Below are 23,472 nucleotides of genomic sequence, written 5' to 3'. Positions count from 1 at the left end.
GCCCCGCCACTAAACATAGCAGCCCCCTCACACCCTGGCGCCGACTCTGGGTGGCTGTAATAACGTGAAATGTCCGATAGATGGTGAAAATACGCCTCTCATGTGGGAATTCTGCATTAATATCACACGAGAAGAAGACTAAACGCGAAAATAAAGGCTTTTGCCTAATCTAACTTCTGTAAATGAGAAAATACAATTTTGTCCATTGGGAACGATGCCTGTTTGTTCATCTTATAACTGTAAGAAGCGTTCAGATGGATTATATAAAGAAGCATACAAACGGGGCGAGTTTTCTTTCCACACGTAAGTTTTTTTATATAGGCTTGTTACAAGTAATGCGAATGAAGCTTTGAGGAAATCGCAAATATGAACACAGCACATAAAAATATTTATACATCTACGCAACAAACTTTAATAGTATTCAGTAACGCAATGGTTTTGCCAAAGATGATATTGCACGTCGCTTTGTGCTAGTATGCGTGTTGTTGTATGTCTAATAAGTGGATTGTAATGTGTGCAAATTTAAAGCTACGAGAAGGCATTGGCAAAGAATATGAAAGTGTTTTTAAATGAAAGAACGTGCAGCAACGCAATTGTCTTTGCCTAAAACATGTATTGTATTGTTGTATTTGTGTAGAGCTTCGACAATACCTATCTCACATCAATAAAATCGTTACCAATAATAGTAATGTCTGGTTACACGAGTAACGTTACACTGCCATAAATAAAATAAAAACAGACGAGACAGTGGTGTCAATCTTGAAAAAGCATAAGGATATCCACCACGGCAACAGCGATATGCGAAAATAATGTGAAATGTCCAGTGTGTGGCACTCGCGATACTCCATGCTGTAAAATCCCGCGCGAAGAACTACAGCTTCCGGAAATACAAAATACGCTCAGTGATATCTGTTAACTCGTCATACTTTAACGGGTAACGTTACAGTTGCTTAAAGTAAGGGTTCTTTTTGTTTCTTTTAAAACAATGCCTGTCTGCTCAGCTTATAAGTGCAAGAAACGATCAGATAGGGAGTATAAAGAGGCATACAAAAGAGGCGAGTTTTCTTTTCACAAGTAAGTTTTAGATTGTCTGATGTGCGTGTTTGCTGCTATGAGCTGAGTTTTAAGAAACATTACAACACCCTCTATACACAACACATTTTAATTTGTAGCTGCTATATGCATTTACATGATTGCATGTTTAAAGGTTTCCATTAGCAGACGGCTTGAGAGTGAGAGAATGGCTTCGGCGGATGAGATGGAAGAACTGGTGGCCAACTGGGAACTCTGTGCTGTGCTCGGATCATTTCGAGAAGGATTGCTTCGAGCAAGTGGGAAATCATAAACGGTTGCGTCGCAACGCAGTCCCAACTATCTTTAATTTCCCTAAACACCTCCAGTGGAAGGTAAGTCTTCAGTTAATTTGTATTTTTCTTTAAAGTTTTGCTTTAATTTGTCTTATAAGTGCCTAAGGTGGCAATGTTGTCTTATTTGCTTTTCTTTTTAAATGTATCCACACCCAGGTGCCAGCTGTCAAAAGACGATCCGTGGTTCGTATTGGAGTTTAAATGACTTTCTCTATTAATTAATATAACAGAATAGTACTAACATGACATTTTTCATAATTTCGTATTATTTTCAAACCCAGTATTTGTATTTATTTTGCACGCTTCAGAATCGTAAAACAGTAGTGCCTGTTACACCAGAATCAACACCAAAGCCAGTAACACCACGGTAGTGTTATTATAAGCATCATATTTATTTATTTCTGACAAAATAACTCCTCAGTGGTTGTTTCACTAATAAATCTATCTCTTGTGTTTATGCTTTTGGCAGCCTTGAGGGGAAGTTTGTACGTGTGGCTCAGCAGGATTCTGATGGTTCCAGTTGTGGCCCTCTTCATGCTGGTAGCTTTCATGATGACTACTGTAAACCGCAGGTTAGTAATTGTTGATTTTTGGTTTCATGTTTATAATTGTAGAGCATCTTAATTACTTGTACACTGTTACATGTTTATTTTTTCTATAGAGCATACAGTGGATGAAGCTGGCAGAGGGTGATGATGAGGGTGTTGACACCAGTGTATGTAGACCTTTCGTTGTATGTATTTCTTTATATTTTAGCTAAAACCCTGGCAGTCTCCTGAATGGTGTTTATATTTTTCCACAGGATTCTGGAAATGATGTCACTTGTGATGCTGCATCTTTAAATACAACAAAAAATTCAAACAAAGTTCAAAATTCCAAGTTTATAAGGGTATGCTTTTACTTGGAGATTAACATGCATGAACTCATACAGGAATTATTTTAGTGCCACTGGTCTTTTACTCAATGTCTGCACTTTACAGGTGACAGAGAGATGGCAATGGCTGAGTATAGATGTAACCGGGCCATTTCCAGACAGCAAAGGCCCCTATAGCCACATAGTGGTCATCTGTGATTATTACACCAAATGGATTGAAATATTTCCATCAGAAAAGCCTAACTCTGATTCCATAGCCCTGCTTATGTGTGATGCCATTTCCCGATATGGCTTCCCTTTGGGATTTCTCACACCATGGGGGGCCAGAGGAGTTCAGGTCAGAACGGTAAGTCATACATTATGCTTATTACAATAATATCAGAGCAGTTACCTTAGGTGCAAAAAAGGTATTGCAAACGACAGATTTTTGATCTTGTCTCTCCTTTTGCTTACTCTTGGTGTCAAGGTTAACAGAGCACTTAGTAATATTTTGAAGATGGAGATTTCCCTTGCCTTTCACCATTATCAGGCCTCACAACTTGAACCATACACCCAATACCACATTGTCAAGTATGTTTGAAATTGTACAGATTTTATCATAATGTTAAGTAAACAATTGGGCTCAGAGCTAGAAGATCTGTTTTTTTCTCATTTTTTTCTTGTTTGCGTACAGAATGGTGGAAAATCTGGTAAAGAAGTATCCAGACAATTGGCATGTACATTTACCAGTCGGCGTGCTGCGTTTCAACTGCAGTGTTCACCCAGACACCAACTACCGCCCTCTGCTCCTCCATCGCTGCGATGGAACTAAACCCTCTACATCACCTAGAGATCAGCCAGTATGTATTTTTTAAGTTTTAGTTTTATTAAAAAAAATTATTTCTCACACAAAGTATGGGACATGTAAAATAATAATTTCAATAGTAAATAGTTGAAGGATATTTGGATGCAGAATGTCTTACTATTTCTATACCCTAGTTTGTCAGGTTTCTTTTATGGCTAGGATTGTCACACATCACAGTTAGACTTGCAAACTTTGTGTAGTTGCTATGCATGCAACAATCACATCAGTAGTGTCTGAATTGTCACATTTAGAAGTCTTACTAAATTATATATGTGATTCATTGTTTTTGTCCAATCAAGCTCAGTGAAGACAACCTTGCAAAGTGCACGTTCAAAATAGAGAAACCAAACCCTTTAAAAGAGGTCGAGGCACTGAAACGAATATTCAGTGAGTATAAGTACAATGATAAATCATGACACCTCTTTGTCAACATAACCTTCACATTTATTGTCATTATCATGTAAGTTAGAGGTCCACTTTTGTTTACACAGGAGAATCAGCTGACTGCATAGTTGTATCATGAAAGTGTGAAACTGGCAAGTATAAAACAGTATGTTATCTAGATAGTTAAAATGTTTATATATAAATCTTTTATGTGTGTACCTCTCATAAAAAGAGAACAGGATATTGATATTACAAAATAATTTACATAATGATTTTTCATTTATTTTCTTTTGTTTTACTTCTAGTGTGCCTGATTACTGTTATTGTTTTGTGACTTCAAACTGGAGGTCCAGCGAGAAAGAAGCTCAATACATATGGAAAACAATGACCAGAAAGTCTAAAGAAGAAACCTAGACTGATGTTTTATTTATTTGTGACTTTCATATTGAAACGTTATGTATCATATTGCATAGATGCCATTAAAGGTATTTAGAAAAAAATGATAGTTTACAAGCAAGGTAAAAAAAGACAAGATTTAGTGGTTTGTAGTTAACCCATACTGTCAGATTAAGGCCAATTAAAAATTATCCACAGCAATGTTGTTAAAATAAATTATGCTTTCCAAAAATCTCTTGTCACCAAACTTTATAAAAAAGAGACTGAGGCCCGGTTTCACAGACAAGGCTTAGCTTAAGCCAGGACTATGCCTTAGTTGAATTAGCATATTTAAGTCGCTTTTATAAAAAATCTTTAAAAATAAACATTACTGGTGTGAATCTTAAAATAAAACAATGGCACTGGCATATTTTAAGATATTTTAGGGCAAGTTATTTTCAGTTAAGACAGCTCAAACATTCATTTTAGTCTTCAGCCTCGTCTGTGAAACCAGGCCTGAGGGTGTTCTGGAATGTGTGAATGAGTAAATTTACAAAGGTCTCAGTCAATCTTTTCAACCTTTGATAATGTTGCCTAAACATAAAAATGTAATATCAGTTATTTAAAAACAAACATTTTGCATTACAATTATGCAGTATTCCAAGCAGTTAAGGCGCAAGGATAGTAGTGTATTAAAATAATAGAATTAGCTATGGCCGATAGAGGGCGAACGTCGTCAGCAAAGAAAAGAGTTACGGCTGCTCACGCAAAGACGTCTGGGATTTTGGAGGACTGGCTCGAGCGCTTTGATTTCCGCAGTGCAGCGTGGGATAGTGGAAGAAGTCAGCGAAACAGTCATTCAGAAATGGTGAGTGAGAAAGGAATAGATAATATATCTAGTTTATGTTGATGTTTTGTTGTCGATTTTTTTAACAATAATGGGTTATAACCAAACTAGCGGGTTATCAAAGTCGCTAGCGTGTTTAAATGCGGCTTTATACAAAGCTCTTTGTTTCGCAATATTTTTAGCATTCTGGCTAACTGTTAACATTCCCAGTTAAATCCGTCTAATTTACAGTGTCACTAATTAGATCGTGAATAAATCGCGTTCGGTGTATGATCTGTTAGCTAATATTAACAAATAGGCCATCGATCCATTGCAGTTTGTGTTATTTATTTGTAAGCTAACGTTAAGCATCTGACTGTCGCGGTGTTGATTTCATGACAGCGCTATAATGTAGGAACGGGCTGTTCCTGCCGCTGATCATTGTGGGCTGTGGCTGTTGGATTTATGAAGTTACTTATTTTAAAATAATTTAAGATATTTTGGGATTGTTTTTCGATTGCAGAGCTGTAGAGTTGATTCGCCGCCTGGTTCAGAGTAAGGTGTCAACTCCACTTTGCGGTTCTTCAAAAATGACTGTAGGAATGGTAAATTTGCGAAAACTCGTCTTTAAAGATTCGCGGTGGTTGTCAAGGTGTTGTTCACCTATAGTGTCGGTGATAAGTCGGTCCTACATTGCCTTTTTGTATTACACAAACAGCACAGCAACGCGTTACATTTCCTAGGTGTAGCCAGTAACTGTCAACAAACAACGCAACACAAATGCAGCTGTCAGCATTTAATTTGTATACGGTCGACCATGAGAGTCCCATAAAGTGTAGATCTTCACAGTTGTCACTGTATAGTTAAATGTCCTGACGAGTTTCAGCTGTTCACCATCTGCTGTTCTCTTCATTAACTTACATTAAAATGCCAGTTCTAATGTTTGCATATTCAAGTGTGGAAACATTTGAACGTTTGATGTTTATTGTGTTTCCATTAATTGGCTCAGTTTAAGTATTTTGGGTTGTTTACTCAAAATGAGAAGATATCACTTTGAGGGACAATAAATGCTCTGAATTTGTTTATAGTCACACACATTTATCAACTGAAAAACATTTTCTCTTTAACTAACCTCTTGTTTTTTCCTCAGGATGTGTTTTTAATGATCAGACGTCACAAGACAACCATCTTTACAGATGCTAAGGAGTCTACCACAGTCTATGAGCTGAAGCGAATTGTGGAGGGCATCCTAAAGCGAGCACCAGAGGATCAGAGGCTTTACAAGGTCAGCAAAAAATGTTTATTATGCACCTACAGACTTTTATTTTATTTGTAAATTCAAGGTTTGATTTTAATATCTTTATCTTCACCATTCTTGTTGTTAGCGCAATAGTTTACCCAAAAAAATTAACATTGTCATTCACCCCCATTTTGTTTTACCTTTACCTTTGGAATGCAAAAGGATGCAAGAGGACCCATGCCTGAAACTATTTTTTTTAAATTATACTTTAAATTTTATGTTTGTTTGTTTGTTTGTTTGTTTCACACGTCTATAATTTGACAACCCCAGTCCCCATTCACTTTTAAATAGAAAATAATAGCAAAGTTATTACCCCAAAATGCTTTTTATGTTTCTTTTGGTAAAAGCCAGACGGGTTTAAACGAACAAAAAAAATATATACGTATATATATTTGGGGTCAGCTTTTGCTTTAAATAATAGGTTAACGTTTCATATGTTAAACATGTAAAGCTGTCTTTATATAGAAACTACATGCAATCTTCAGGTTGTGCTAATCCCTTTGCAGTATGCAATTGAGTTTGTAGTGTTTTTGAGCATCTTATACGTTTTATTAGATATTTTCTCTTTGTTCCCCAGGATGACATGCTGCTAGAAGATAGTAAGACTCTTGGAGACTGTGGATTTACAAATCAGACAGCCAGGCCTCAGGCTCCAGCCACAGTAGGACTGGCTTTTCGTATCAATGGTCAGTTCCCGTTCTTCTGCTTGCCTTCTCATTATATGCTGTTGTTGTTACTGTATTTGTTTAATGTGTGTGCTTATATCACAGATGATGCTTTTGAGCCACTAAGAATAGAGCCCTTCTCCAGCCCTCCTGAACTTCCTGATGTTATGAAGCCTCAGGACTCGGGCAGCACTGCCAATGAACAAGCCGTGCAGTGAAGAAAGAACGGATAATAAAGGGTGGGGGGGTGGGGGTGGGGGGAAGCGGCAAGGGGTAAAGAGTTTCCAGAACAGCGGACAAGCAAATGTGTTTTAAGATGGTGGTGTCTATTGAGTTCTAAAGGATGGGGAAGCATGAGTGAGAGTGATCCTGTGTGATATTGTAACTTTGCTGAGATTTTGAATATCGCTCTCCCTGTTACCCCTCACCTGCCATCTAGCACTAGCAGCTTAACTCTCACTGAATTGTCGCAAACCCTTCCGGCATCAAGTCTTTGCTCATCTACAGATAAATCTATAGGCACAGGTCCCTTTTGATTTGTTAATGTGTTCCCCCTCATTGCTGAATGAATCTGTCAGTCAACAGTCATAGGTTAGACATTAAAACCTGTGCTTCTTATTTAATTCACACAGATGTTATGTTTGGAGAGTTAAACGTTTTGTGCTTTTTGTGTGTTTTGATCTGTTGGGGTTGGGGTGGGTTTGTGTTGGTGGTTGTAAGGTTTCACAAATGCCCACTTTACTGATTGCATTTACAGTATGCTGTTGTGTGCTAATGAGTATTGGTATTAAAATTGTTCTTATTTCTTATTCTAGAGTGCAAAGGCCACAAGCTTAACAGTTTTATGTTACCAACTTTAGTGTAAATGCACTTGGAACTTGCTGGAAATCAGAAAGGGCACGGATGCGGTCAGGTTATACCTGTACATTAATATACAGCACATGAATATGATGAATTCTGATATACAGTGGTTTCATTGTAAATACATTTTTCCACTTGCATCATTGCTTCTTAAAGTGTGTGTTGCTTTTCTTTACAGTTTTGTTATCCGCGTCTGCTTGTACCTTTTTGAACTTTTGTTTGTAGTATTGACATGTTATTCTCTGATTTTGTATTTAAAATCAGATCAGGGGAGTGTACATGCTTGTCAGTTTTTTTTCTTTGTGTGAGGCATTTTAAAATGTGGAAAGTTTCAAGTAAAAATCGAATGATCAGTAAGATTTTGGGCAAAGTTGCTTAAGTGAATGTTTAACTTTAACAAAAACGCTGACATTGTGTTTATCCCCCAAACAAAAGCTCATGGTGTTTTTGCGAACACACTTTTATCCTGCCGTGATGGCAGTGTTCCTTCACGATGCTCTCGTAAGAAATGAGTTACAAATTAAAAATAAAATCATGCTGCAGTATCTGTAACTGCATTTCAATGAAAATTAAAATCAGCCCTTTTCCACTCCTTGTCTAATGTTCAATGTCTGTTTATTATTGTTGTTTCCACAGTTGTGCTTGTAATTCAGAACTATAATTTACGTATATTTTACTGGAGAATGGACCGATTACAACAATTGGTCAACGCATGGTCTTTCTCGGCATCAAGGAAACTCGTGCAGAGGTTAACCTGTGGCACCGAGACATCCTGAGATTTAAGATATGTAAAACTAAATGTGGCAACAGGAGATTTGGATGCATTCATACAATATGCAAACAAAAGCTGGGGCAGAGAGAAGTAAATATAAAAAATATACCAAATCTAAACTTTGTTTTAGTCCACCTATACATTTGTCTTACTTTTTCTAACAATGGGTAAAGTGAATCTTTATATAGTTGTTGTGCTCAGTGTGGTATTGCACAGCATGACGAAGTGAAGCCTTTAGAAAAACTAGTAATTATAAGAATAGATAATTTGTGATTAAGGTGTGTTCCGTAATGCACTCCATGAAACAACCACATATGAACAATGCTCTGTAAACATATTTAAAGAAAATGTTAAATTAGAAATAGTTTTTATAGTCTTTTTACTCTCAATTCCAGTTGCTGACATGTACTAGTTGGTTTGCCAACCATCATAAAACCGAGAAGAATATTGTAAGTTTCAGTAAATATGAAATATCAATGCAGGCTATTATAGGGCTAAAAATACGACTAAGTGACAAACTGTAATGTGGTGTAAGTGACCACCCTCAATAAACCTGTGTTGTAATAAAATGTTTTTTTTCCCTGTTGTTTAAACCGGCCTTATATGAAAACAATTCATTATGACTACATTTAGGAGTCAGCTATCACCGGAAGATGGCAGTGTAATGCAACACAATGGATGCAAGCTGCTGTTTAAACTAACGAAGAAGACCGAACTCTAAATATTTTGGTGTTTTGGCTTCTCGCGTCGTTATGTAAATGAGCTTTTGTCCTTTCTTATCACTTATTTTAACAAAACACATATGACTGAACTGACATATGGGACGATTTTTCATAAATAATTGCTCGTTTTGCTTGTTGCTCTTCTGAATCTGTTCTAATAGCGGAATCACCGCGTGCTTTTATGAAGATACTTGCTGATTTTGGCTGAAATAATAACGTCACGTTTCTCCAACTTTAATACAATTGTATTGTAGATGGAGTCCCGTAATAAGTTTGTGGCGGCCGCAGGACGGGCGATAATGGACCTCATGCAGTCTGAATGGGAGCCACTGTCTTACTGGGAGCTTGATCAACGTCTGGACCGGGCAGTTGAGGAAATGTTGGAGGCTGACATTATGGCACAGGGACAGTCCTCTTCCGTTTTTATTCAAGTGTCTCCAAAAGAGGGTTCAGTACCCATTCAGCTGACACCAAAGTCAGGGCCACCTGTGTACGAATCTGTCTCTGGGCACCGCGCACAGCTTCCTGACCCCACCGATGGACATCCTGCAGTTAAAGTAAGGTTACTTTCTGTAAATAAATTTGGTATTTCTATTGCTGTTAATAAATTATTTATTCATTGTACTTTTTATTATTATTGTTGCTGTCAGTATGTGACCAATCTTCTGCAAAGCTCCAGCACAAACCAAAACAAGAACCGATTGTCTGGAAGAGCTCGGTTGTCCTTGTCTCACACTGTCCTCCTGTCACTCACCCTCCTTTCCAAACGCATCAGCTATCGCAATGTGTCCTCCAGTTTCCATCTGGAGAAAGGAAACATACATAGGATTTTCTTTTCGTTCTGTGAACGAGTGACAGCACTACAAGATCAGCTCATTCAATGGCCTACAGGTACGAATCGGTAGTTCATAGTTAATAATTTACAGTGTCTTTAAATTATTATCAGTCAACAAAAATGCAGTATTGGTTACTAAATGCATTTAAAAGATTCAGCTGTTCACTTATTGTTTTGAACCACATACAGGCCATAACTTTGGTCTGTTTCAAAAAATGTTTATTGTTGTCTCATCCATTTGTAGGACAGGGGGCAGTTCATCTGGTTCCTTTCTCCAGCTGGCTGGCTCGCAACGAAGGCCTGGAAGAGAGAGGTCTCCCTCAAGTGCTTGGGGTACTGGGAGACACACGCATACCCATCCGCATACTCACCGCCAAGCAGGATTGCGAAAGCGACGCTCCTGATGCAAAGAGACTTAAGACTGATCCCCATCCTGATTCATGGCTGAACTTGGAACTGGTCTGCAACAGCGAGGCGAGGTTCATTTACTACCACATCAGCAAAGGCTCAGAAAAAAACAGAGGAAGTGCATTAGTTGAACGGCTCCAGCAAAACCCTGAGATGGTGCCTCCAGGGACCTGCCTGATAGCCGGAGTTGGATACCCACTGACAGCGCAAATACTTACTCCATTTGCTACAGGTCAAAGCCCTCAAGAAAACCTTTATAATAGAGTGGTGGCGACCCATCTGGGCCGATTCGAGCAGGTGGTGGCCGACCTAAAACAGCGATTCCTGAAACTTACATATTTGGATATGGGAAACTTTGAAAGGGCAAAAGCTGTTGTTCTGACTGCTTGTATATTAAACAATGTTTTTTTGGATATGGGGGATGTGACAAAGGGACTGGTAGAGAAAACCACAAAAGAAGATGTGGAAGAGGTAAAAGACGATGCTGATGGGGTGAAAATGAGGGACACTGTCGTGAATCTGCTTTACAGCGGGTTGGAAACAGGGACTTCTTAAGCAGAACAAAACCATTTTATGACCAATGTTAATATTTTCTAAAATACCAAATATTTTGTGGTATGAGAAAAATAAACACATTTTGTATTAACTTTTTTATTAAAACACAAAAATACCATTAACAACTTGTCATTTACTTCTGTTACATGATTATGACATGAACTGCTCAGTAATGTTAACTAATATTTTTTTCAATGGATGTAAAACAGAGGCTACTTTGCAGGAAGTGACTAAGCATTAAGGTAACATTACGTTATTCATTTTGTTACATGTCGAAACAGTTCTATAACGGGATTTACAACATCTCCAAAAATATAAATCCACTCACTTAGTCTAATATGAACATACCAAAAACACGACTATTGTTGGGAAATCTTGATGTCTGGCATGACACATTCTTGAGTCAGTTGCACATTACTGTCCTGTGCCAGACAAGTAATGGCACGTGCCAGATTATTGATGGCTTCAATCTTCCTCTCTTCTAGAGCTTTTTGCTGTACCCACATGTTCAATTTCCTCTCCTGTAGCTCCAGGTACAACTGCAGTAAATCCTGAGGAGGCTTGGTGTTGGGTAACTGCGTAGCTGTGACTGAGGTAGGCGTTGGTAGGATTGGTGTGAATCGTTTACTGGCTATTGCCTTGCCAAGCTTTGTGCCATTAAGCTTTGCCTTGCGCTGAGCCTCGATTTCCTCATAGCTTCTACCCAGCACCTCGTGCATCTCCTTGAAGAACTCCCAGTGTACGCTATTGATTCCCAGTCTTTTGGCTCGTTCAGCATTTTTGCGGTATGTTGCTAACATGTTTCTCCATTTCAGGTCGCATTCAAAGGCTTTGACTGGGATGTCTGTGCAGCCATCCACCTTTAACTTTTCAGTAACTCTCTCAGCCACAGTCTCCCACAGCTTCTTCTTTTTGCACACAGGCTGGTCAAACTTTTGGTCCATTTCCAGGCGAACATGGACTAGATGCCATGTTGCTTGTAGTGTCCACACAAACTCTGAATAAAAACAATATTAAAATTATAATAGCAGTTATTGCTGAAAACCAGACACTGCACACACGTTTTGCAGTTTTAAGTTTACAAATAAACATGTTAAATTTGCAATATTTTATTTTAACGTCTTTTAAACGTTATTCTAACGTTTTATTAAACGTTTCAAATTAATTGTTATCTTAACAACAAGAACCCAATTTGTATATTTTTGGTGTGCTCATTAGAAACAACTACAATGCTGTAATAAGCATATAAAAAATACTTGTTGGGGAAAATCGACCAAAATGAAAAACTATTGAAGGTTTAGAACTCTCCTAAACAAGCCAATGCGGTTATAATGGGAAGACCAATCTATGCATCAAACTCATCGTATGTCCTCCTCGCTTGCAATCCCCAGTGCGCATACTGCTGCATTGCCTACTCCTAACTCACCTGTTTTTGACTTTTCATTCTCCAAAGTTGAAATTGTAGTCGTTGATTCTTCCACTTCAATGCCGTCTGTGACAATTGATTCAATGACCTCCATTCTGAAATTATTTTGTATTTATTCGATTAACCGTGGACTTTAACAACTCCAGCGATGATTTTCCCCGATAGTCCAAAACAGCGATGATAATAACAACGACCTTGTTCGCACCAGATCCAGCGCTGAAAAGGGTGTTGTTTTTTTACGGAAATAGACAGATCGTGCCACGGAGGATTGTGGGAAATGGATTCCACTATTTTGTAAGCGATTCATGCGCATGGTAAAAAATCAAGGTGCTTTGAATATTTTCTTTATTGGGAGTACATAATATGTTCGTATAAATAATATTCATATGTTCATACGTTTAGGTATCCAGTGTATTATATAAAGCCATCGGCACAGTTGTCCTGAAACTACAACTCCCATTTAAAGAGACCGATTCTACATATGCCCCCTCCTCCTTTCTGACAAACCTTTCTGTTTGTCGTTCTGCTAAAGATGGCGCCAGTGCTAATCTGAGGCGATTGCGCTTTGTTGCGCACAGGAAAATTGACGTGAGTAGGATGAAAGGTTAATAAAGCCTTCTTACTCTTCATCGAAACACCAAAATACACCCAAATAGAGTACTCTTAGGCAGCATTGTCTGTGCTTTATTCTTTGTGGCCTACCTTTCGTGGCGTAGGCCTTAATGAAATATGTCGCACTCTGAAAAGACTCTATTTCCCAGAAGTCATTGCTCGGATGTTGCGCTAGCTCTGATTGGTGAACATGGTAGGTGTAGTTTTAAATGTTTATTTCTCTGTTAGACGGAATGTGCCAATTATGTACGTACTAGTAGAAAATATTTTTGTTTCGTTTTGTTTTGCATTTTATCTAATAATATCCATTTGGCGTTGTACTTAGCCGTAACTTTATTTAAAGTCACCGAGACGTTGTATCTTTAAAAAAACTAAATAATTAAGCTTCTGAGAAAGGTGGTGGGGTTCTGAAGATTCATCATGTCCACACTTTTAGGACAAGAAATAAAAAAAAGTTCAAAAGTTTCAACCAGCACTCCAGAGGTCCCAGAATCCTCACTCACCTGGTGTTTGACTCAGTTGTCCAAAGCAAGTACACTGACAGATAGTGGACTGACTGAAGCTGGAAATAAACCCGTCAATGCAGGAGAGAAATCCAGAGATGCAGACAAGAGACTTAGAGCTTGCCAATGGAGAGCGCTGGTGGCCATTCGGACCCAGCACATCAAAGGAGGAGGCAGTAGGATAGCACGGTACCGAGCACGAGGAGGACTGCCACCTTTGCTGGATCTCCTCAGACGACCAGAAAGCTCCAGAAAGTTACTGGACCTGGCACTAAGCATCCTGGCCAATTGCTGTACTGAGAAAGGGACAAGAACAGAAGTAAGAGCATAATGCAACATTTTATCAAGTGACCCACATTTTATGTTCTTTTATGTTTGAGTTTTTTGCTCTCGTAGGTACGGAAGCTTGATGGTGTATCTGCTGTTGGTAAGTCAGTGTAGGTTTCTTTGAAAACCACATTTCTATGTTACATTTAATAAATGAATGATGTATTCATAAAGTAGTCAAGTCATAATAATCTTGAATTTTTCTAGTTGATGTTCTCAAGAGGAATGCATCTGTGGATACGGTGCAAAATCGAGCTGCAAGAGCTCTGGGAAATCTCGCCATGGACCCAGAGGGTTCAGCTGAGGTCCATTCTGCAGGTAAGTTTATGGGTTTTTGCACTTATAATAGTTATCACAAATCTTTAAAAATGTTTCTGTCTTATATTCTCAAGTAGAGTGTAATTATGTACTGTCAGCTTTTTATCGCAAAACGCTGAGCTGGTAAATGTTGTTGTCTCATTCTCTTAGGTGGTGTTCCACTTCTCCTTCTCTGTCTATCTCCACCCCCGTCCTCTCCCTCGTCCCTGACTCCAACACCTGAGCTCTCCGCTCCAAAACTGGAATGTGCCCAGTCTGCTGCCCGAGCACTTGTCTACCTTTCAGACGCGCCTGCCAACCGACATCTGCTGCTTTCACAAGGAGCTCTACCTGCTCTTGCTTCATTCATTGCTCCAGAATACCCTTTAGTACTACAGCGGGCTTCTCTTCGTGCCCTTCATGAGCTTACCAGAGGCTGCAGTGCAGAGTGTGCCAGGGAGATGTCAAGGTCTGGGGCAATGACACAGTTGGGTGTCCTTGCCTCAGGGGAAGACAGTCAGCCGTTGGAAGAATTAGCTCTGAAGACTCTGGCAAACTTGTGCTCCCAAGGCTGCTTGAGGCCACTGATTGGTTCACTGGGTGTCATTCAGAAGTTTGCAGAGGAAGTGAAGACGGATCCTCTTAAGTCGGGTGGGTTTTTCAAGGCCCTGTGTTTGTGCTGCAAAGAGGCTGTGAACAGGGTCAAAGTTAAAGAGAGCGGGGGTCTGGAGGTGCTCATTGGCTTTTTATCTGCCCATCAGAATCATCCGCTCACGCGATTTGCTTTTTTAGCATGTGTTGACTTTGTCTATGATGAATCAGCCCTTGAACAACTGCAGGAACTGGGGTTGGTGCCTCTGCTGATCAAGCGGTTGGTGGAACTTTCTAAAGAAGAGGAACTGACTGCTGGAAAGATGGACGCTAACCTGTCTTGTTCTCCGAGCTCTGAACTGATGACCTCATGTTTTGACTCATTTGACTTTTCACCCTTTGAGGGGAACAAGAGAGATGATGTGAGCAAAGACCAGACATCAGGATCTTCCAGCTTTCTCAGCCTCAGGTAAGCTATGAGTCACTATTATATTGGTTGCACTAAATATGCAACATTTTTGCAGATATCTCTACCTCTTACTTAGCGCATATTTTTACACCTGGCAGTTTGGTGATGGTGCTCATTTTTAGTAATATAATATATACTTGGTTCTTTGTTTCAATTGCGTAGAGCTTTTTTTGATGATATATGTCATATTGAATATTTTTTTGTACTAATGTTGCTCATTTTCTTTGTGTTTGGCTTCCTTTCAGATCCTGGCTGGTTTCTGAAGGTCTGATCTCCTCTGAAGGAGAGCTGTCTGAATCACCAAGTGGAAGTGATGTTGTTGGTGGCAGCCCTCAATCCGCTCTCTCGCCTTCACTACTTACGCCTTCCTCTGAGCTCCCCGAAACGCAAACCTTGCGTCAGCCCCACTTGTCTCCCCCCTCCCGCTCTAAATCCAACCGTCTCTCTTCACCCTCTTCTTCAACTCCTGTATCTCCTCATACCATACGGCTGAGAAACCTACCTGCATCACCATCCTCTCCACACCCTTCCTGTACCTCCACCCCTCAGCCTGAGCATCCAATAATAAAACTTTCCACAACCCCCTCATCTCCCGTCCCGATCTCCTCTCCTCCCAGAAAGAGATTTCGTGCATCTTCATCCTCTTCTACGTCTTCACGCTATAGCCTTGTGGCCCTGGACAGTCCCCCTATGCTGTCTAAAACCCAAATGTGCCATCATCCATATCACCCTGAGCCCTGGGCCCCAGAGTCCCCCATTCTTATGCTTCTGTCACGCTTCTCACATGCTTCAGACCCTAGCACATCACTCATCAACGCAAACGTGTTTTCGGGGCTGTTGTTGTACCTCACCCAGCACCATGACCCCAGCGGGCGATGCTATCGGATGCTAGGCAGGCTCAGCTGTAACCCAAACTGCTTGCAGGCTCTGGTTAGAACTGGAGCTGTTGCTTTGATCAGACAGAGACTGTGTGTGAGAGGACAAGAGACTGGAAACAAACAGTCAGAAAAAGTAAAAGCCAGAATTACACAACTAGGTGTGTGACGTTATATTAATATACAATTATATTGCATATTGTTTGTAAGTTCTTAAATGCATAGTTCACCCTAAAATAGAAATTCATTTATTCACCTTCCTGTGATTCCAAACCGGTATACCTGTATGAGACATTTTGAGAAATGTCTCTGTGGTTTTGTGTCCAGATAGTGGAAGTCAGTGGGGTTCAGTGTTGTTTGGTTACCAGCGTTCTTCAAAAAATATCTGTAGAGTTGTGCAGAAGAAATGAATGCGAAGACAATGATGACACATTTTCTGTGAACTATCCCTTTAAGAACTTTTATGTTATTTACTCGTCCTAATGAAATTCCAAACAGACAAAAATTTGATGCTGACAGAATATACATTTTTGGCTGATTTATACTGTCCAGGCTGCTGTTTATTCAAAGCTAACACGTTCTCTTGTTTCTTAGGTTTGGGTCTGCTCTGTAATCTGAAGGTTCAGAGTGAGTCTGGCTTTGGCTCTGGAGTTCTTACTCATATCATGCTGTCAGGTTCAAAATCTGACAAGTTGTATTGTGTTCTTTCTCTGCCTCTGATTATCAGGTATGTTTTATTATCCCTCTTTCAAAACTTTTGCTTAATTCAAGGTCTAATGTGGTATGTAAGTGACCTGATCACCTGAATCTTTGTTTTCTGCTACAGCAACAGAGTTATTTTAAAGAAGCTGCTGTTGGACAATGGAGGGCTGGCAGCAGCTCTTGATCTGATTGGCTGTCACAGTCAAGATGATGATCAAGATGATGATGGACTGTCTGATAAGTACAAATCATTTCTTGCTGCTTGGTTATATCCTGTTGAGCAAGTGTCCTCTTTCAGACTCAGTTTCTTGTACTTCTCCCTCCTGATTGGCTGCCTCTCCAGTCTTTTGTCAAGGTCCAAGGAGGACAGCAATAATTGTAGCATAGATTGTGGGACCGCCTCAAGCCCAATGAAAACAACCCAAGTTCTGGACAGAAACTCTTATAATTGTTCCCAACCACCACAGAACCGATTGTGTCCGTACCAGGAGGCAACACATGACCTAAACTTCCTTCTTGATGATGGAACCCTTGTTCCAGCCAATCATCAGGCTGTTGCTGGGGAAGAAGGAGCAAAAGAGGTTGTGTCTGACTATTTCAGAGCCCTGTTGACGGGAGGATTCGGGGAGGCCCAGAAAGCTAAAGGTGAGGCCATTTGTATCAAGGATGTTAACAGTGGGATGCTTTTACCAGTTTTGCACTACCTGCATGGATGTCGGTTGACTGATGGAATTGGAGGCCAGAGCACAGAAGAGTCAAAGCAAGATGCAAATTGTCCTCTTTTGGGATCTCTTGGCTCTGTTGGGTTGGGTAGGCTAGAGGATGAAATTGAGTCAAGCTTTCAAACAACCCCACTTGCCAAAGTGATGATTGGTGCTTGTAGGTTTTTAGTACCATGTTTACAAATGGCAGCTGAGGACTTGTGTGTTGGCCTTCTTTCATCGGCAGTGTCATCTGTCCTAAAAAGTCGGACCAGATGTTGCTCTTCTGATGATATCAGTACAGATGTGGATTTGGCTTGCAAAGTCCCAGCACACCCAGTACTAAAAAGGTCTCAGTTGTCTAAAATTAAAGCAACGGTGGCCCAGCCAACAGTGCCAAGGTCTTTGTTGAAACGTTGTAAACAACATCCCAAAGCCTCTAAACGGGTTGAAAAATCAAATTCATCTTCCTCTTTGGACAATGACACTGAAGGAGCTTGGCTCAAGTCTCTTTTGCCCCAGGTGTACTGGTTCTCACAGCGCTACTCGTACCTGCGACTGGGCCAAGCATCTCTCTCCATGCTGCTGCGGCCTCAGGGGTCCCACCCTGCTGCTCTTCATCCCTCTCTTTCTGCTGACTGCTTCCTGCGGTTAGCTCAAGAGGCAGATTGTACTGAAGCACTTAGACAGGACATCTTAAACCTTGTCAAAACAGCCCTCAGCTAAACATGCTAACAGTAAAAATTGGAAAATTTAGAAAACTATAGAAAGGGAAATACTGGGTTTTTGGTGAATTGTTGTTGAATTTTTTCCCTTCTTATTAAAATGTATTTAAAATATATCTTATAACATACTCTAAATATTTGGATCTCTGTAATCCTGAATATTTTTATGCTAATTTCCCGCAAGAAATTGTGTTTGTATATGAAGTAGAATGACCAACTGTAAGTACCTTTATTTTATACATATTGTATTTTGTGTTAATTTGCCGTCAATTCTTTCATCTTTCTTTTGCCAAAAAAGGGGATTGATGCTAAAGCTACGCCACATTTTGTTAGAGTCTAACTAGATATAGATATCTAGATATAGTATGCGGTTTTTTTTTTTTTGTACAGTATGTTATGTGAATAAGATGTCAGTGACAGAGCTGTTTATGTTAGATATATTTTTCTTCTTGTACATGGCTCTATACAGTTCATTTTTCAGAAAATAAATGAGCTCTGCAGTATTTTAGTCAAGGCTGTTTTCTTTACGCTTGTTACATTTGTATAAAACGTGTTGGTGTTGCTATATTTTCTACCTTTTCTATAGTTTTAGATAATGCTGTTCTATGGCAAAATCGTTAAAAATGTAAGGAAATATGGCATCGGTCATATGTCTAACTTAAGGAAATTTTGCACATAAAATGCTTCTGCAAGAAAACAGAATCTTTGTGTATTTAGATAAAGACACAAAATATTTCTCACAGTGAAAACACTTTATTTCTTTTCAAGGTGTTAAAGGTCTGTCAGTCACTGCAGAGTGAAGATTCTGGTGATTGACATTACAGGAGACACTGTGAAGCAGTTCAGTGTAGTGCAGACAGCAGAGGGCGTCCTGCTCAGTGATGCGGTCCCTCATAACCGGTAGGCAGAGCGTTCGTGTGAGGGTTGTGGAAAAGAGAGTGATTTCCATCACCCCAAGGCCATGGCTTAGAGACAAAGAAAAAGCTAATTGAAAATTCATGTTCTTACTGTTAAATATAAGTCACAAAATGTTTCAGTTTGCCTTGTTTTGTTTTTGCATTTTTAGTTTTGCATACAGACTACATAAACTGAACATTTGCTGATTCACGTTTTGGCACATATACAGGTAGGGGTGTACGGGGAGGTATGAGTCACCTTTGTTCGAATCTGCAGGTGTGGATATGGAACAAACTCTGGGGTGTCGTGGGAATGGGCCTGCATCTTCAGGTAAGCATTTGCCATGCAGACACCCACACCGGGCAGGGCCAATACAAAGGACAGGATCTTCCAGGTCCTTGCTGTGTATGATTCGAGTGATTAAAACATCAGATTACCTCATTTAATGTTTGTAATATATAACAAGATGCTTGTTGAAGTGTACCATTTTAAAATAAATAATGTCATACCTCCTCCTTCATGACCCCCTTGTGATGCAGCTGTGAGGGCCCGCCGGGCCACCATAGCAGTTGAAGACATGGCCATATCTGTAACACAGACAATAAACGATGCCAAAGGTTATTAATCTTTATGTATTTACAAAGATGATTATGACTGAAAATGGTACTAAAATACCTTTAATTATTCTTCTATACAAATTAAACATTGTGCAAATGTAACATTACTATGTACTTGCATTCAGTGTATTAAGGTTGGAGGTCAGAGAAATGTACTTTGAAATGTCAACTGTGTAAGTCTCAGTGTGATTTAAGGTGAAATTGTAAATACGGCAGAGAAAGAAAGCAGCCGAATAGTAGTTCACAATGAAAGTATTGCTAGATAAGGTTAAATAATTACCAAATCACTCGTGAATATGCACTACATTCACATCTCTCAACTTTTGAAGAGGTTTCTCGAATAACTATATAGCATGTGGTTGTAATCATCAATTGAAAAGTCATTCTCATTTTTGGCAATTTAATGTTACTCATGCTGCGGCCTGTTGCTTATTCAGTCCCTTTAAAAAGCTTCAGCCCTGAATGCTATTTGATATTTGAGCTTCAACCCCTTTTAAACTATGTAGCACCATTAATATCAAACCTTTATTTTGAAACATTTAGATAAGACTTATTATGATCATCGCAATAACCCACATGTCCCTCGCACAAGGACAAACAAGGTTTCTGTTGTGTTGCATTACTGCTGTTAAAAGAAGGAAATTCTTCCTCATTGCTCTTAATATTTAACATGTACAGGAAACATAGCATAGTATACATCTAGTGCAACAAACACTTACATTTTCTGCTTCAAAAATGTATGAGGAGACCTTTTTTATTCTTTGTTGTCCCAGTTATTAGCCACTTTCTCTTTCTACACCTCTGTCCTGTCTGTTTGTCCTTTGGTCTGTCCTGGCCTAAACCATGAGACTCCTCCCCCACTGAAATCTGTCTGTCTGCCAAGAATCATGAAGTTTATATTTGGTCAAGTGCATGGGCAGATCTGTAATGCTAAGAGAGGAAAGTAATGAGTACAAGGCCCCTGCCAACAAGGAGAATTCTCAAAGGTGCAGGGCTGAGTGTGAGATAAACTATGAGGAAAGTGATGCAAGCAAAAGTTGTTCATTTGCGGCTGTGTGGTCGACAGTTGCAGGGTTTATACACACGGGTTGGGTTTCTACATGCTTGTGTAAGTGACTCTGTCCTCGTATATGACCGTGTGTCAACCCACTGTCTGTTGCCTTTCGGTTAATTACTAGTTTTCCATGAGTTTGAAGCATTATTAAATCAAGCCTCAACCCTGGAATAATTTCTGGAACGGCGTTGTTTTAATGTTAATAAACAGGCTAGTTTTAATGTTACTAAATTTACGTTATTCCCGGCTTTGAGGTAGGAAATGTTCTAAATCCGAGGTTCCCTTTCGATACGGTTCACTTCGCATTGTGTTTAGCAAACGCTATGGGAAAACTCCTGTTTTATCTGTTACTGAAGCCTATTGGTTCATGTCTGTGAAAATCGCAGACCAATGGCATTCGGGCCCGCCATTATGGGCGGCGCTACTCGCCTGTATAAGTCTGGGCCACACGCCGTTCAGTACCATTTTTCTCCTTCAGCGCGATCATCTCGCTGCTCCAAAGAAGCCTTTTAACTAGAGATGGGCAGATGAAGCCTTGTGAAGCTTTTGAGGCTTTTTCCTTATTGTACCAAAAATGATTCAAAGCTTCAAAGCCTCAAAGACAGACCCTACCAGTGACATCTAGTGGTCAGATGCAATCATAGAAGCCACGTTCTAATGATTCACATCTTGTTGATTCCAGTTAACACAAAAGCAATACCAGATATCTTCAGTCTAAGAATCATTGTCCACACATGAAAGCGTTACAACGTTTTGAAATGTCACTTTACTAGTGAAATATGTTGCAATATGCAATTTAGTGGATACCTCTTATGGTGGAACTGATTATAAGGACATCCCTGGATTTAGATTTTCTGATTTGCATTAAGAGCATTTTGCGTCTCCTTATAATGAATGAAGGCACGGCAAAGATTTGAATCAGTCACATAACTTCAGGTGTTTAATTGTGACGTATGAAGCCTCAAACGTCATCGGTCACGTGATCACATACATTTGATACAAGCCTCGACACAGTTTCGAACCAGTCTTCTTCAATAGAGTAAAACAGGCTTCGAAGCCTTAGTGTCAAACGTCCCATCTCTACTTTTCACTCTCCGTCGAACTGCCCTGCAGCGGAATCTATGCTCCTGAAGCGCTTCCCCTGCAGCTATCCGAAGAGCAACTTTCTTAACGGCTACTCGGTTCAGTTTGCTCGCAGGCCTCCCCGGTTCATGGGCATATTACACTCTACGGTCTCCGTAGATCGCACACATATCTTCAAAACCAAAGTGCAAGCCCTGCTAGAAAAAGGCACCGTGGAGAAAGTTCCCACGGCTCACAGCGAGTCAGGGTTTTTCAGCCGCTATTTCCTCGTTCCGAAGAAAGACGGCAGCCTGAGACCCATTCTGGATTTACATGTTTTGAACCGCTCGCTTATGAAACGGCCATTCAAAATGCTCACTGCCAAACGGATTATTGCCCAAATCCGTCCGGGGGACTGGTTTATATCTGTGGATCGGAAAGATGCTTATTTTCACATCCCGATAGCACCCCGACACAGACTGCTCTTGGGATTCGCGTTCGAGGGGACAGCATACCAATACACGGTCCTACCCTTCGGGCTCTCTCTCGCCCCGCATACATTTGCCAAATTTGTGGATGCTGCGCTTGCCCCACTGAGACAGACGGGCATCCGCATTTTGAATTATCTTGACGACTGGTTGATTTTAGCTCAGTCGGAATGGGAAATAGGCATGAACATGGCCACCGTCCTCCGGCATTTGGAGGATTTGGGGTTCAAAATCAACCTCGGCAAGAGCTTGCTAACCCCCACTCAACGAATTTCATTCTTAGGCATGATGCTCGACGCAGATTTGAGCCTGGCTAATGCCAGAACATGCATTGGCAGTCAGACACACAGCGGCTTCATTTAGAGTGGGTTCTTTTGTCCCGCTCAAGAGGTTTCAGAAAATGCTAGGTCTCATTGCTGCAGCTTCCCCGCTCATTCCGCTGGGTCTGCTCCGCATGCGACAGCTGCAAATTTGGTTGAAAGCGAGAGTCCCGCTTCGAGCATGGAAGTCGGGAAGGTTGATGCTCAAAGTGACGCACGACTGCCATGCCGCCCTGGAAATCCCCTCACATATTCCTCACAGGCATGGAGCTCGACTCGGTATGCAGAAGGAAAGTGGTGATGACATATGCCTTAAAGATGGGCTGGGGAGTGCTGTGCGACTGCAAACCCGCGTCAGGCACATGGACGCTCCCCCGTCATGGCTACATATCAACCACCTCGAAATGCTGGCAGTGATATTAGCATTCCCACACTAACAATCGAAACTCCAACGCCATCTCTTTCTAGTACAATCGGACAACATGACTGTGGTTTCGCTTATAAATCACCAGGGAGGATTGCGGTCTCGCCCGTTAAATAGACTGGCGAGCCGCTTCCCCTTTTGGGCTCAGTGGAATGTCCGCTTGGTCAGAGCTACGCACATCCCGAGCACAGAGAACACAGATCTTGCAAAGGTCCACCGCCGGGGAATGGAGGCTCCAACCCAGGATGGTCGAGAAAATTTGGAGCATTTTCAGTCAGGTGGACATCTATACTTGTTCGCATCAGAGGAGAATGCCCACTGCCTGTTGCACTTCTCGAGGAAGAACGACTCTCTAGCCCAGAGCTGGCCGTCTGTATGCCCTTTCAACCCGTTGGGACAAATGCACAGTGCTACGGGTTGCCCCTCACTGGCAGAACCAGCCATGGTTCCCCGAGTTAATCCGGATTCTGTCGGCAGCTCCATGGTGAATTCCGCCGAGGAGAGACCTGCTCTCCCAGCCGAGCGGAACAATTTGGCATCCCCGGCTTGAGCTGTGGAACCTGCATGTATGGCCTCTCGACGAGAGTCTCCTCC

The 23,472-nt window shown here is 40.6% G+C and overlaps 6 protein-coding genes across 9 annotated transcripts; 4 read left to right on the top strand and 2 right to left on the bottom strand.

The window, feature by feature from the left end:
• Positions 1 to 129: 129 nt before the first annotated feature.
• Positions 130 to 4,425, top strand: zgc:153292 (uncharacterized protein LOC100003014 homolog). Of its 4 annotated transcripts, none has more exons than XM_057346396.1 (13): positions 130 to 303; positions 1,208 to 1,406; positions 1,524 to 1,550; positions 1,676 to 1,734; positions 1,837 to 1,939; positions 2,029 to 2,082; positions 2,170 to 2,256; positions 2,348 to 2,587; positions 2,708 to 2,811; positions 2,915 to 3,080; positions 3,385 to 3,472; positions 3,577 to 3,621; positions 3,775 to 4,425. In XM_057346396.1, the coding sequence occupies exons 1-12, from the start codon at positions 215 to 217 to the stop codon at positions 3,606 to 3,608; spliced, it is 1,248 nt and encodes a 415-aa protein (XP_057202379.1). In that variant the 5' UTR covers positions 130 to 214; the 3' UTR covers positions 3,609 to 3,621; positions 3,775 to 4,425. The 4 variants fall into 4 exon arrangements, with proteins under 4 accessions (XP_057202379.1, XP_057202378.1, XP_057202380.1 ...); XM_057346395.1 differs by lacking the exon at positions 130 to 303 and adding an exon at positions 871 to 1,074; XM_057346397.1 differs by lacking the exon at positions 130 to 303 and adding an exon at positions 871 to 1,074 and having other exon boundaries at positions 3,577 to 3,635.
• A 116-nt stretch (positions 4,426 to 4,541) lies between these two features.
• elob (elongin B) lies at positions 4,542 to 8,092 on the top strand. Its single transcript, XM_057346400.1, has 4 exons — positions 4,542 to 4,712; positions 5,821 to 5,955; positions 6,548 to 6,656; positions 6,741 to 8,092. Exons 1-4 carry the CDS (start codon positions 4,557 to 4,559, stop codon positions 6,851 to 6,853), a joined length of 513 nt encoding a protein of 170 aa, XP_057202383.1. The 5' UTR covers positions 4,542 to 4,556; the 3' UTR covers positions 6,854 to 8,092.
• Positions 8,093 to 8,216: 124 nt separating this feature from the next.
• On the top strand, positions 8,217 to 10,875 carry LOC130561814 (uncharacterized). The gene is made up of 4 exons (XM_057346394.1): positions 8,217 to 9,022; positions 9,245 to 9,547; positions 9,641 to 9,881; positions 10,070 to 10,875. The coding sequence occupies exons 2-4, from the start codon at positions 9,245 to 9,247 to the stop codon at positions 10,786 to 10,788; spliced, it is 1,263 nt and encodes a 420-aa protein (XP_057202377.1). The 5' UTR covers positions 8,217 to 9,022; the 3' UTR covers positions 10,789 to 10,875.
• Positions 10,876 to 10,912: 37 nt separating this feature from the next.
• Positions 10,913 to 12,444, bottom strand: si:dkey-66i24.7 (uncharacterized). Its single transcript, XM_057346399.1, has 2 exons — positions 12,215 to 12,444; positions 10,913 to 11,785 (listed from the first exon to the last, which is right to left on the bottom strand). Exons 1-2 carry the CDS (start codon positions 12,306 to 12,308, stop codon positions 11,148 to 11,150), a joined length of 732 nt encoding a protein of 243 aa, XP_057202382.1. The 5' UTR covers positions 12,309 to 12,444; the 3' UTR covers positions 10,913 to 11,147.
• Positions 12,445 to 12,680: 236 nt separating this feature from the next.
• On the top strand, positions 12,681 to 18,512 carry armc5 (armadillo repeat containing 5). Its single transcript, XM_057347060.1, has 8 exons — positions 12,681 to 13,019; positions 13,263 to 13,648; positions 13,726 to 13,756; positions 13,864 to 13,974; positions 14,125 to 15,013; positions 15,259 to 16,049; positions 16,483 to 16,615; positions 16,715 to 18,512. Exons 1-8 carry the CDS (start codon positions 12,944 to 12,946, stop codon positions 18,015 to 18,017), a joined length of 3,720 nt encoding a protein of 1,239 aa, XP_057203043.1. The 5' UTR covers positions 12,681 to 12,943; the 3' UTR covers positions 18,018 to 18,512.
• Positions 18,513 to 18,755: 243 nt separating this feature from the next.
• On the bottom strand, positions 18,756 to 20,384 carry LOC130562186 (cytochrome c oxidase subunit 6A, mitochondrial). The gene is made up of 4 exons (XM_057347061.1): positions 20,250 to 20,384; positions 19,423 to 19,500; positions 19,172 to 19,314; positions 18,756 to 18,981 (listed from the first exon to the last, which is right to left on the bottom strand). The coding sequence occupies exons 2-4, from the start codon at positions 19,496 to 19,498 to the stop codon at positions 18,892 to 18,894; spliced, it is 309 nt and encodes a 102-aa protein (XP_057203044.1). The 5' UTR covers positions 19,499 to 19,500; positions 20,250 to 20,384; the 3' UTR covers positions 18,756 to 18,891.
• Positions 20,385 to 23,472: the final 3,088 nt, after the last annotated feature.

The sequence above is a fragment of the Triplophysa rosa genome, linkage group LG11 (assembly GCF_024868665.1).
Source record: "Triplophysa rosa linkage group LG11, Trosa_1v2, whole genome shotgun sequence".
In the NCBI taxonomy this organism is placed as follows: domain Eukaryota; kingdom Metazoa; phylum Chordata; class Actinopteri; order Cypriniformes; family Nemacheilidae; genus Triplophysa; species Triplophysa rosa.
Note: the sequence above shows the minus strand (reverse complement) of the source record. Positions and strands in the feature narration are given on the sequence as shown.

Excerpts from the sequence above, each read along its gene's own strand:
- elob (XM_057346400.1), top strand. The coding sequence starts at position 4,557 with ATGGCCGATAGAGGGCGAACGTCGTCAGCAAAGAAAAGAGTTACGGCT. Across the intron at positions 5,956-6,547 it reads AGGATCAGAGGCTTTACAAG|GATGACATGCTGCTAGAAGA; the intron begins GTCAGCAAAAAA and ends TTTGTTCCCCAG. Across the intron at positions 6,657-6,740 it reads ACTGGCTTTTCGTATCAATG|ATGATGCTTTTGAGCCACTA; the intron begins GTCAGTTCCCGT and ends CTTATATCACAG.
- LOC130561814 (XM_057346394.1), top strand. The coding sequence starts at position 9,245 with ATGGAGTCCCGTAATAAGTTTGTGGCGGCCGCAGGACGGGCGATAATG. Across the intron at positions 9,548-9,640 it reads ATGGACATCCTGCAGTTAAA|TATGTGACCAATCTTCTGCA; the intron begins GTAAGGTTACTT and ends TGTTGCTGTCAG. Across the intron at positions 9,882-10,069 it reads GCTCATTCAATGGCCTACAG|GACAGGGGGCAGTTCATCTG; the intron begins GTACGAATCGGT and ends ATCCATTTGTAG.
- armc5 (XM_057347060.1), top strand. The coding sequence starts at position 12,944 with ATGTCGCACTCTGAAAAGACTCTATTTCCCAGAAGTCATTGCTCGGAT. Across the intron at positions 13,020-13,262 it reads AGCTCTGATTGGTGAACATG|GACAAGAAATAAAAAAAAGT; the intron begins GTAGGTGTAGTT and ends CCACACTTTTAG. Across the intron at positions 13,649-13,725 it reads AGAAAGGGACAAGAACAGAA|GTACGGAAGCTTGATGGTGT; the intron begins GTAAGAGCATAA and ends TTGCTCTCGTAG.
- si:dkey-66i24.7 (XM_057346399.1), bottom strand. The coding sequence starts at position 12,308 with ATGGAGGTCATTGAATCAATTGTCACAGACGGCATTGAAGTGGAAGAA. Across the intron at positions 11,786-12,214 it reads GAATGAAAAGTCAAAAACAG|AGTTTGTGTGGACACTACAA; the intron begins GTGAGTTAGGAG and ends GTTTTTATTCAG.
- LOC130562186 (XM_057347061.1), bottom strand. The coding sequence starts at position 19,498 with ATGGCCATGTCTTCAACTGCTATGGTGGCCCGGCGGGCCCTCACAGCT. Across the intron at positions 19,315-19,422 it reads AGGGGGTCATGAAGGAGGAG|CAAGGACCTGGAAGATCCTG; the intron begins GTATGACATTAT and ends AATCATACACAG. Across the intron at positions 18,982-19,171 it reads ACCTGCAGATTCGAACAAAG|CCATGGCCTTGGGGTGATGG; the intron begins GTGACTCATACC and ends TTTGTCTCTAAG.
- zgc:153292 (XM_057346396.1), top strand. The coding sequence starts at position 215 with ATGCCTGTTTGTTCATCTTATAACTGTAAGAAGCGTTCAGATGGATTA. Across the intron at positions 2,257-2,347 it reads AAAATTCCAAGTTTATAAGG|GTGACAGAGAGATGGCAATG; the intron begins GTATGCTTTTAC and ends TGCACTTTACAG. Across the intron at positions 2,812-2,914 it reads ACCCAATACCACATTGTCAA|AATGGTGGAAAATCTGGTAA; the intron begins GTATGTTTGAAA and ends GTTTGCGTACAG.